Raw genomic sequence first — 12,476 nt, 5'->3', positions numbered from 1 at the left:
TTTTCTAAAAGAGAAACAGACAAGTCCCTGAGTCTCAATGAGGCAAATGAAACTCAAGAAGGTGAACCTACTTGCTCAAGTTGACACATCTTTTAATTGTTAGAGCTGAGATTTATTTCTCTTACATTTGATACTAGATGGAATAAATGGAGGAACTGAGATTCAAACCTGGGTCAGGATGGTACCAAAGCCTGAGCTCTGCTACGCTACACTATGCTGCTTCCCACTGGCTTCTGCTTTAGTTATCTGGGAGAGGCTAACGGACCTGGTCTACTAGGTTATCAGTAATGAATAAAAAGGATAAGTGGGTAGAGGCAAGAAATAAATGCAGGACACACAATTAGCATGACATAGCAACTGACTAAATGTGGAGAGAGAGAAAGGAATTAGAGACGGCTTAAGCTTGGAACCCTGGGTAGCCAGGAAAACAATAATGCCATTAGCAGGATTAGTGATCTCAGGGAAAGGGTCTGTTTTTTATTCAGTGAGAGCTCTAATCCTTTAAAACTCTGTTCTCATTGTTGCATGTGAATTTAGCCTCAGTCCTTCCATCTTGACTCAGAGTTTACCTTCTGGGTCTACACTTGGAGGGCTACATAACTATCCTCAGGCGCAAGGAAAAAACAAACAAGTAAAAAGGTAAGGGTTAATGGTCCCTGTTAATGGTTATTTATGACACAGCTGGCATACTCGGTCCTTGAGGTAATAACTATTCCCTTGACACACCCCTATGACCCTAAACCTTGCCTTCAGAATGACAAATGTTTTCCTACACGCCAGGATAAGGGCCGCTCTCTTTATCACTCTGTAGTCTTCTTACAATAACCACTCAATTCCGCTTCTGTACTGCCCGCTTGCCTGCTTGCTCATCATAAAAAGCCCTAAGTCCTTGAACTCAGGGCCGCACATCTAGAGTTCTGTGTTAACTCTGCAGTCCCGGCCGGTAATAAAGACTCCCTTAATTCGGCTTCAGTGGTCTCGGGTGGTCTCTGTCTCTCTGCATGACATCATGTCACCTCCTCAATGTAATCTTTTCTGAGACTGTCAGGTCCATTATACAGTATTTTGTATCTCAACAACAACAGTAACAACGATGATGATAATTAACAGTTTTTGAATGCAGACGGAGGGCTAAGCATGTACTAAGTTCCTTTTATTTCTCACAATAACCATGTGATATAAGTATTATTATTATTAACCCCACTTTACAGAGGAGGAAACTGAGGCTTAGGGAGTTCTAAGGCTATAAATATTAAAATGGTAGGCGCTCCTGGGTGGCTCAGTCGGTTAAGTGTCTGACTTGAGCTCAGGTCATGATCTCATGGTTCGTGAATTCGAGCCCCACATCAGGTTCTGCAGAGCCCACTTCAGATTCTCTGTCTCCTTCTCTCTTCGCCCCTCCCCCACTCGTGTGCACATGATCTCTCCCTCTCTCAAAAATAAACATTAAAATTTTTTGAAAAAATAAATAAGTAAAGAAATATTAAATGGCAGATCAAGACTTGAACTCAGATTGGACTCAGAGGCAGCACTGCCTGGGTCTGAATCCTGCTCTGCCATTTCTAGCTGAGTGACCTTGGGCAAGTTATTCTGTGTCAGTTTTCACCATGTCATCTATTAATGGGAATAATATTAGTATCTGCCTCCTAGTATTGTTATGAGGATTAAATGAATTCATATGTATAAAGCACTTAGAAAAGTGTGGCTGTCACATAGTAAGTATGAATCATTGCACTCATCTCTCTCTTGTAATTATTGGAACTTTATTTCTCACTGAACTGTGAACTCCTCTAGGATAGAAGTGTGTGTGTTCCATTTTTCCTACCCCAGCAGCTAGCACCGGGGTTGCCACGTGTTCGGCCCATGCAAGCATCTGTTGCCTGAATGGCATTATTTGGGCAGCCTGAAATTCCATCTCTGAGCCTAGGAGAAGGGAGGTGGGTGGAAAAATAGGTATGAGTTCCACACTAGACATTTACACCTGACAAGTAGCAGGACTGCCAAGGAAGAGAGCATGGAAGGAAAAGAACACCGGAGAAAGATTGACGGCAGGAGATGAAAGAAACCAGAAAAGGGACTCTTGAGAGGATACACTTTCAAGGAAACCATTAAAAAAGAGAGAGAGAGAGAGAGAGTTCAAGGGGATTGAGGTGAGTCCAGATGAAAGCCTGTCTTAAAGGTGGAGTATGAAAAATTTGTGGTTAGCAAGCACCTGACTCTGAGGTCTAAAAAAAAAAAAAAAGGTTGTTTGAGTCTCATAGGAAGGAAATGACAGTCATTGTGTAATAGCATTCTGAAATTTGGCAGGCATTCAAGTGTGGGTCTCTAGCTGCCTTGCCGGTAAAGTTGAGACAGCTAGGGGCCATTGTTCCCAGGAAGAAGGGAGGGTTTGGGCCTCTCCAAGGTGCTACTTCTCAACCAATCATAACGGAGGCAAGGTACAGCTTCACTCACAATATCAGATAGAAAATTCAACTAAAACGTCCATTTTTGCCCTTCATTATTAGTTTAAATCAGGTAAAGGAGGATTGATGTTTTTTGTCAGGTGGACAAAATTATTAAATTTTTATCTGAAGTATCTTCCTCATTACACTTCAATCTCAGTAGGGTTCCACCACCCACAGAGACTGAATAACCGGTTTTCCAGGTTTTTCCTGACTGAGCTCTGGTTACTATAAACGATTTGGGATCCCTACTCCTCCTGAGAGGGAGTCGGTATCAGTATTGAGAAAGGCGTTTTTATCAATAGCAGCTAGGGCCACTTTTGCGTTAAAAAAAAAAAAAGTTATTATTTTAAAGTTTCTGAGGACTAGAAAACTCCTTTCAGTGGTCAAATGGACCCTCAGGAATATTACCGAACAAGATAAAAATTTAGTGTCACAACATATGGCCTTATGGGGATTTTCCCAGTAACTGGAGGGACTGAACCAAAGCACCTTCCTAAAAAGGGCTTTTCCATACTTACTTAGGTGAAGGAGCCCCTGTTCAAGGCTCTACTAGGGATCTAGCACCTTTAGCAAGGTGTTGCTCACTCCGGGGTTTAAATGTTCTCTTCTGTAAAATAAGGGTAAAGGGTGCGTGTGTATGTAGAGGAGCCTGGACTGTAAGCTCTTTTAAGCTGCTCTCCAGCTCTCCGGTCATTTCATAATGATTTCATTCCTTCATGCTTCTTCTCTCGAAAAAAAGCTGTGAATTCTTTGGGTATGAAAAGAAAAACAACAGGCAGCCTCGCCTCGAGGGTTAAGTATTAGGGAGAAAGAATTCGGAAGGGCGCGGGGGACTCAGAGCCTCCAGCACCCGCACCAGCAGTCCCCATAGGCAACCCAGCCCCCCGGGACCCGGAGCCACAGCCCCGCGAACAAGATGGCGTCTCCACTCAGGGTCTTGCCTGCGCCCCCGCGACTCTGCACTGCGGCAGCCGACCGAGGCTCCACCCCATTGGCTGACTGCAATGAGGTCATCGTGGGGGCGGAGCCGGAGGCTACGCGGGGGCAGGGCTTTGCGGACGCACGCACGTCGAGCGCTGCTGTCCCGAGCCGCGGAGGCTGCGGGCTTGGTCTGGGGCGGCTGCTTTGGCTGCGGCCCGGCCCGCGGCTGAAGGTGAGCCGGGGATGTAGGTACAGCGCGGCAGGGAGCGGCCTCGAGGGGCACAGGAATGCCTTCTAACAGCCTCCTCGCTTGTCAAAGGAATTAGCAGGGATCTTAGGTCTCTGAGAGGAAATGGGGGTTCACCCCTTTTTGGGCACCCCTCCTGTGGGCAGAGGAATCGGAGGTTCACTCTTTGGAGGCCCTGATCCCTCCCCCCATTTAAAGCGTAGGCGGCGGAACTGAAGGTCATTGGGTAGGCAGAAGAATTTAGGGGGCTTCTTAAAGGGGCTCCCAGTTTGATGATTCCCCCTTTTTAATCGCCACTTCTGGAGGTAGGTGTGCCTGGGCTCAGAGAATTCCTGCTTTCTCACTGGGTAGACAGGAAATGAAGCAGGTGAATTTGAATACATCGTAGGAGGCGAGGACTGGATGACAATAGTGAGGCAGGAGCCGGGCGCTTTATTTGTACTCATCTTGTGCAGAATTACTGTTTCTTCATATTTTGTTTTGTGACATCGTCCCACCCCTGAATTGCTCTGGCCTAGTTTTCTCTTTGGCTTCAGTGGGATAGCGATGTACTAGGGAGACTTGTAATCATTAAAGAACAGAAGCAGGGAGGCAACTCATTATTGGCAGCCCCTGAACTATGCTGATCAGGCATAATTTTACCTGCTTTAGAGGCTGTGAATTCTGTCCTTGTTTAGGTGAAGATGTGGGAGGGTTGATAACAGCTGTTTTGAGTGACTTAGGTATAGACAGTTTTAAAGTCAAGCTACGTAATCTCTTGAGAAAGCCTTGCTTCTATGAGTGTGTTGTTTTGCTGCCTTGAATATCAAATGCACAAAGGTTTTGTCATTGAGATTTCTCAAAATGTCTTCCAGCCTTGCAGAACAGTAACTCTTCCTTTGATGCCAGTTTCACCTATCATTATGGATGCCCTCATGATACTAAAAATACTGTACGGTTTGCTGAGTTGAGATACTGTACAGTCTGTGCCTTACAATAGCTGATTGCAAATAAATAATTGCAGTTTCAGGACCACTGATAGCGCCATTGTCTTTCATACCGGGAGAGGATAAGACAGCCCTAAAAGAAATCTTTATTGGCTCCTGCATGAGAAGCTTTAACAGATGGAAGAATGTGATTAATCTTGAAGGATGGGGATAAGAAACGGAAGGCTAAGGAGGGGCCAGCTTATACTCTGTGGCTTGATAAAAACTGCTTTGTCATTATCAATGTATCCCTGTCATGCTGGACTTGAAATCGAGCTTAATATGCAAGCTGGCTTTGTTTTTTTTTTCCTTAAGTAGGCTCCACACCCAACTTGGGGCTTGAACACTTGACCCTGAGATCAAGAGTCACATNCCAAAGAATGTCTCTTTTTTTTTTTTTTTTTTTTTTTAAGATAATGCTGATGTGTTTAGATTCCTTAGGGAGAAAACGGTGTTTTCTGAGAAGCTGGAAGGTTAAACCCTTTAAGGCAGCCTTAGCTCTAGAATAGTGCTAGGACTCTGGCAGTTAGAAATGGGCAGTAGAGGGTAGAAAACTAGTCTCAAGGGAGACATCCTTTATGAGAGGGTAATCTAGGTCTCTTCTGTTTATTTCCTGACACAAACCCAAAACAGGTTGGGTAGTATGAACATCACTGACTCATAATACCCTGTCCAGGGTATTTAAAGAGCTGTTTGGGAATCCCAGTTCCTGTTTTTAAGCTGGATGCTTTCTTATGTATTGAGGTGCCCCCAAATATTGTCATTTGATCCTGATGTTGACTGCAAAGGAAGTGACTTTTCATCAGGCACTCTGCAGGAGAGGATTTAGCAACAGCCTTTTGCAATTTCTTCTTCCCACCTTTAAAGCAAGGTGTTAAAAATCTGTCTGTGAGGAGTAGAAGATATGAAATGCAAAACAAAAGAGCTTTACTGCGGTGTTGTTTGCTCTTAGCCCTCTTGGTAATGTCTGAGATCATGTGGTTTTCTCTTTTTGCTTTAGGTTGGAGAGAAATCCGTATACTCAGTTGACTGGCACTGTCTGCCACCATGGGGGAGCTTTTCCGAAGTGAGGAGATGACGCTGGCCCAGCTTTTTCTACAATCAGAAGCTGCTTATTGTTGCGTTAGTGAATTAGGAGAGCTGGGAAAGGTTCAGTTTCGTGACGTAAGTAGTTGTGGGGCTGCTTCTTGAATACTGCTGAACTCTGTTTTTCTTGTCATGGCTAATTGCTGTATGATGAATGTGTTGGGTTTTATTTGCAAAAATAACAGTATAGCACTAGATTACTGTTGGTAGAGAGTATATTTCGTGTTGTCTGTCTAGAGGTGAGAATGTGCCAAAATTTCCATAATTTTACTAGATCCCCCTTTGCAAATAATCCTACACCGGTTCAAGGTAATTGATTGGGATGCAGGTGGAGGACACCAAGGCTTACACTTTGCCTTTGGCCTCTTTAACACCCGTAGCAGGTTATTTAAAAAAAAAAAAAAAATGTCATAGCTCTTCCATTCAATAGGTCATGTTTATTACAAAATCTGCTGCATCAGATACAAATATATAAGTAAGCATATACCAAATATCCATTGTTTTGAAGCATTATGTTGAGCACTTAGAAAAGATATCTAAAGAAAATCGGCAATCTAAGAGTATAAAAAGTATGCCCTATGGGGCTTGCAGTCTGCTCAAGAAGTCCCTGTTGAAAGGAAGGAGGGGTTAACATTTCCCTGATTACGAAGCTCAAAGCTCCATGTACTTTCACTGATAGCTTTCACTGTAGTTGTGGTTTTACATTCAGTAGTGTTAGTAGTTGATTAGTCTCTGTCTTCTACTGTCATCTTAGGATGCTGAAGACCATCATTGTGTCCTTTGTGTCCACATACAGGATACTCGGTCAGCATTTGTTGGAATGAAAGGATGAAAGAGGAGTGGTCAGAAAGGGGTAGGATTAATCGATATTGAGTTCCTGAGATTGGCACACTGAAATTACACAAGTATAGTCCAGTGACATAGTATATTTTTTATTCTCTTTGAACCTTTTTATACCTTCTCTCTTTGAATGTTCTCCTACCTGATTCTGGTTCCTTTTCTTACCATTCTGAGGGCTCACTATTAATCTTCCACTAGTCTTTTTTTTTTTTTTTAATTTTTTAATANCAGCATAGAGCTCGACGCGGGGCTTGAACCCACAAACCGTGAGATCATGACCTGAGCCGAAGTCGGACGCTTAACTGACTGAGCCACCCAGGCGCCCCACCACTAGTCTCTCTTATCTTCTCCACCTTGGCTTTCTGTGTCATTGTTCCCCCAAGCTCTCTCCTCTGCTCTCTCTGGAAAAGCTTCTCCATAGCCACATCTTCCTTTATCACCTTTTTTGATCTCATCTGTTTTCAAATCTTTCTACTTTCTTTAGTGAGCCCCAAATCTGTATCTCTGGCACTGACAGCTCCCAAACACCATCCCTAAATTTACAACTCTCTAAGAATTTTGTCATCTCTGCTTTTCATGGTAGCCTGTCTAAATCCGAGCACCTTACCTTCTCCTAAACTATGTCTTCATCCTGACTTCCTAAGTTTGAGCTAATACCTTGATAGTCTTCCAGTTTTCTAGATTTGAGACTTAAGTCAAACCTAAGTCACTCTTAATTTGCAATCCTTCATTTGGTCCTTTGGTGTCTCTCCCATCCTAACACCCATGTATCTATTCAGTACTTTTTTTTTTTTTTTTGAGAGAGAGGGAGGGAGGGGCAGAGAGTATAAGGGAGAGAGCATCTCAGACTATCAGTGCAGAACCTGACACGGGGCTTAAATTCATGAACCATGAGATCATGACCTGAGCCAAAACCCAGAGTTGGACGCTTAACTGACTGAGCCACCCCTGCGCCCCTCTATTCAGCATTCTTAATTTTTTACTTATGATGTGTTGTAATCATACAAAAAAATTATAGAGAATAGTATAATGAATACTTCCATTTCTACTATCTACTTAAGAGATCAACATTTTACACGTAATTGAAGGCTCCTGTGTATCCTTCCTCCATGCTATTTTCCCCCCCACCTCCCCACAAGTAACCTCTGCAATGATTTTTGCCTTTTTTTTTTTTTAAGTAAGCCTATGCCCAACGTGGGGCTTGAACTCATGATTCCAAGACCAATAGTCACATTCTTTACCAACTGAGCCAGCCACATGCCCCAGTTTTTGCTTTTATCATTCCTGTGTATTTTTATCTTTTACTTTTCTATGTATATATGTATCACTAAGTAATAATATATACTAGAATGATTTTGCATTTTTTTTTAAATATTTTTATTTATTTCTAGGAGAGAGAGAGCGAGAGACAGCATGAGCAGGGGAGGGTCAGAGAGAGAGGGAGACACAGACTCTGAAATAGGCTCCAGGCTCTGAGCTGGCAGTCAGCACAGAGCCCGACACGGGTCTTGAACCCACGAACCGCGAGATCATGACCTAAGCGAAAGTCGGACGCTTAACTGACTAAGCCACCCAGGCGCCCCGCATGTTTTAAAACTACACACATGGCATATTGTATGTCAGCACTGTGCTTTTTAAATTCATTATTTGTGAGATTTGAACCACCTATTACAGGTAGCACTAGTTCATTTCTTTAAATTGCTAAATTACAATAGTTATTGTAAGAATATACACAGTTTATAATTTTTTCCTTCTGATGAACATTTAAGTTAATTGCAGTTCTTTGTTATTACAGAGTTTCAAGGAAGATGCTTGTATACGTCTCCCGGTATTCATGTGTGGTAGTTTGTCCAGGGCAGTGGTTCTCCAAATTTTTGGTGTAAGGGCCTCTTCACACTCTGAAAACATGATTGAGGATCCTAACGAGCTTTTATATGGGTTATAGCTATCAATACTTATTATTTTGGAAATTAAAGTGAAGATACACTTAAAATTCTTATTTATCTAAAAAGTCACAATAATAAACCTGCTATGTGTTATAAATAGCATCTTTTTGAAAAATAACTCTATTTTCCAAAATAGAAGAACTGCATTGGTTTTATATTGTTGAAAATCTCTTTAATGTCTGAATTTAATAGAAGACAGCTGGATTCTCCTTTCTGCTTCTGCAGCATCCGGTTGTGAGGTAGCCCATGAGCTTCTGGAAAACTTCACTGAATATTCCTCAGAGCGAGGATGAGAAAGACCAATGATGTTTAAGTGTTAATGTGTAAAGAGTATTGATCTCATGGCCTTGCTGGTGCTCCAGGGATTATAACTAAGAAGGGCATTGCTGAGTATGGTGTGCCTCTTTAACTGTTAGGGTTGTGAAGTGCTGGATTTTTGTTGTTTTAATTTGCATTTTCTTGATTAGTACACTTGGTATCTTTTTATCTGTTTATGGGATATAATGGGTTTCATTCCCATGAATGTCTTGTCCAGATCATCTGCTTGTTTTTCTATTGAGTTGCTTATCTTTTGCTCACTGACTTAAAGAATATGTAAAAGTTCTTCATGTATTTTGGAAGCTAATCTTTTTCTAATCCTTTACTGATAACTTGGCTTATCTTTTCCCTTTTTAAAAACAATTTTTTTAACATTTATTCATTTTTGAGAGCAGAGTGTGAGTGGAGGAGGGGCAGAGAGAGAGGGAGACACAGAATCAGGAAGCAGGCTCCAGGCTCTGAGCTGTCAGCACAGAGCCCAGCACAGAGCCCGATGCAAAGCTGGAACTCACAGCCTAGGAGATCGTGACTGGAGCTGAAGTCAGACGCTTAACCGACAGAGCTACCCAGGCGCCCCTGTCTTTTCCCTTTGTTTATGGTATATGTTGTCACATGTAAAGTTAATTGTTCTTTTTTGCTTATTAGTATTTTCCCCTAAATTTTTGTTTTGAAAAATTTCAAGGCTGAATACTCTGATAGAGATTCACCACTTGCTAATATTTTGCTATGTTTGGTATCATCTTTTTTTACTGCACTATTGAAGAATAAGCTGTTTCTTCCTTTCAGATCTTTATTATTATTTTTTTCTTATTTTGCCATGTACATTAGGACCTTTACTAACGTGATGAAGGAAAGTAACAGCAAACTAATGCTGGTTCGGATTGTGTTCAGCTATGTGTAACTGAAAACCTAAGTGATAGGGGTGTACTTTCTCACGTGACATGAAGCCCAGCTTCACACTATCACCAGTGTCCTAAGATCATTCTATATTTCTTTTTTGCCATCCACAACCATTTGGCTTTTGTCCTCGTAGGTGACCACCAAAGCTCCAGGCATTGCATCCATATTCTAGGCAAGAAGAAGGAAGTGCAGGGGCGCCTGGATGGCTCAGTCAGTTGAGCATCTGACTTTGGCTCAGGTCATGATCTCATGATTCATGGGTTCAAGCCCCACGTCGGGCTCTGTGCTGATAGCTCAGAGCCTGGAGCCTGTTTGAGATTCTGTATCTCCCTCTCTCTCTGACCCTTCCCTGTTCGTGCTATCTCTCTCTCTCTCAGAAATAAATAAAAACATTTTTAAAAAAATTTAAAAAAAAGGAAGTGCAGGGAGAAAGGAGAAGTACTTCTACCAGGAGAAAAAAAAACTTTCCCCGAAATCCTCAGGAGAGTTTCCTCATTTTTGTTGACTAGAATTATGGCATATTCTAGCTGTAAGGGAGTCTGGGAAAAGTGGTTTTTCAACTGAGCAGTAACTGCCTTAAACAAATTTTTTAAAGTTTATTTATTTTGGGGGGTGAAAGGGTCAGAGAAGAGAGAGAATCCCAAGCAGACTCTTTTCAGTGCGGAGCCTGATGTGGGGTTTGATCCCATGAACCATGAGATCATGACCTGAGCCAAAACCAAGAGTCAGACCCTTAACTGACTAAGCCACCCAGGTACTCCTGGGGTTTTTGTTAATAAGAAGTAAGGCTATATATCTGTCTCATGGCATTCTTGTCTATGCTCCTCACTTTAAGGGGAATCTAAGTTTACTTACTATTTATTTATTTATGTAATCTCTACAGCCAACATGGGGGTCATATTCTATGACTCCCGAATCAAGAGTTGCATGCTCTTGTGACTGAGCCAGCCAGACACCCCAATATTTCACAATTTTATTTATTTATTTCTTTGTTATTTTTAAGTAGGCTTCACACCTAGCCTGGAACCCAACATAGGACTNTGGAGCCTATTTCAGAGTCTGTCACTCCCTCTCTCTCTGACCCTCCCCTGCTCACACTGTCTCTCTCTCTCCTGGAAATAAATTTAAAAATATTAAAAAAAAAAAAGAGTTGATGCTTAACCGACTAAGCCATTATTTCACAATTTAAATAAGATGCTTACTCTTAAGTTTTTGGAAAAGTCTATTAAATTATTCAGATTTCTTTGAATTTCTGATTTTCTGAAGTTATTGCCACAAATGATTGCAGAATTTTATTGAATGACTTTTTCTTCATTTATTGAGGGTATCCTGTTTTTTCTGTTAATCTATTAATTTGGTAAATTACATATCCAGATTTTTTTCCTCCTGTCTTTTTTAAACAGCTTTACTGAGATATAATTTGTCTATTTGAAGTATATAATTCAGTGATTTTCAGTGTATGCAGTTACACAGCCATCTCCATAGTCACTTTTAGAACTTCATTACCCTGACAAGAAATTCTGTCACCTTTGACAGTCACTGCTTGTTTCCTCCCAATCCACCTCCTCCACTTCTACCCACCGGCAGCCACTTATCTATTGTTTCTATGGATTTGCCTGTTCTCAACATTTCATGTCGATAGAATCGTATAATATATAGCCTTTTGTGACTGACTTCTTTCATTTGGCATGTTTTCAAGGTTCATCCATGCTTCAGCATGTACCTGAAACTTTCTTTACTGGGTCTATTTTTCATTTGAAAATGTGCAACATATTAAAGTGGGTGGTTTCAATATAAGAGAGATAGACAGAGTTGTTATCTATCTTCTCTGGAAAAGATACCACCACTCTGGGTTTTAGAGACGATTGAGTAAGACATTTTCCTTGCTCAGCTTGTTAAAAATCTTGTGTGACTTATCTGTCTGTCCCCTCATCCACCCTTCTCTTTGACATACTTCTCTATTCTTACACTTGCAGTCACAATGACAGTTTGCATTTTTTTTGATGCCATATTGAGTATTTTACATTATTATTGTAGGCATTCTTCCCAGTAACCCTGAGAAGTAGAACCACTTTTGAATGGTGGAACTTGCCGTTCTCATTGTGTAGACTAGAACCCCGGGCCATAGATGAAAATATCTACCCAGGACACACAGATCTGTACCCCTGGAATGTTTTTTTTTTTTTTTTAAGTTTATTTTGTGGGGGAGGGGTAGAGAGCAAGGGAGAGAGAGAATTGGAAGCAGGCTCCACCCTGTCAGTGTAGAGCCTGACGTGGGGCTCAAGCCCACAAACTGTGAGGTCATTACCTGAGCAGTCAGGCAGTCAACCAGCTGAGCCACCCAGGCACCGCTGTACCCTGGGACTGTCTAACTCTGCTGCCTGTGATCTTTTTAATTGAGGTAAGCAAAAAAAAAGTCACCATTTTGCAGTGTACAATTCATTGGTTTTCAGTGTATTCACAGTGGTTGTGCAGCCACTATCCACTATCTAACCAGAACATTTCAGTACCCTCAAAAGAAGCCCTGTACCCCATTATATTTACTCCCCATCTTCCCCCACCCCCGCCCTGGCCAGCCACCTAATCTGTCTCTGTCTCTGTGGATTCTCCCGTTCTGGACATTATATGTAATTGGAATCATAAAGTGTGTTGCCTTTTGTAGCATATTGTTTTCAGGATTCGTCCAGGTTGTAGCATCTATTAGGACCTCTTTCCTTTTTATGACTGAATGATATTCCATTGTATGCATATACTGTATCAGTTGATAAACACATTGGGGTTCTTTCCACTTTTTGACTGTTGTCAG

At 41.7% G+C, this 12,476-nt stretch overlaps 1 protein-coding gene across 4 annotated transcripts in view; it reads left to right on the top strand.

Moving 5' to 3' along the window:
• Window positions 1-3,512: 3,512 nt before the first annotated feature.
• ATP6V0A1 (ATPase H+ transporting V0 subunit a1) overlaps window positions 3,513-12,476 on the top strand; it is a 57,589-nt gene continuing 48,625 nt past the window's right edge. For 3 of the 4 annotated variants that reach the window (XM_077779105.1, XM_077779104.1, XM_077779103.1), the window contains exons 1-2: window positions 3,513-3,600; window positions 5,581-5,744. In XM_077779105.1, the coding sequence (XP_077635231.1) occupies window positions 5,628-5,744 (117 nt within the window). In that variant the 5' untranslated portion in view covers window positions 3,513-3,600; window positions 5,581-5,627. The remainder of the gene's footprint in view (window positions 3,601-5,580; window positions 5,745-12,476) is intronic. The other variant, XM_077779106.1, reaches the window with a different exon arrangement.

Source organism: Crocuta crocuta, unplaced genomic scaffold (genome assembly GCF_008692635.1).
Source record: "Crocuta crocuta isolate KB4526 unplaced genomic scaffold, BGI_CrCroc_1.0 scaffold68, whole genome shotgun sequence".
In the NCBI taxonomy this organism is placed as follows: Eukaryota; Metazoa; Chordata; class Mammalia; order Carnivora; family Hyaenidae; genus Crocuta; species Crocuta crocuta.
The sequence above is the reverse complement of the archived record's forward strand: the minus strand, read 5'-3'. Positions and strand labels throughout refer to the sequence as shown.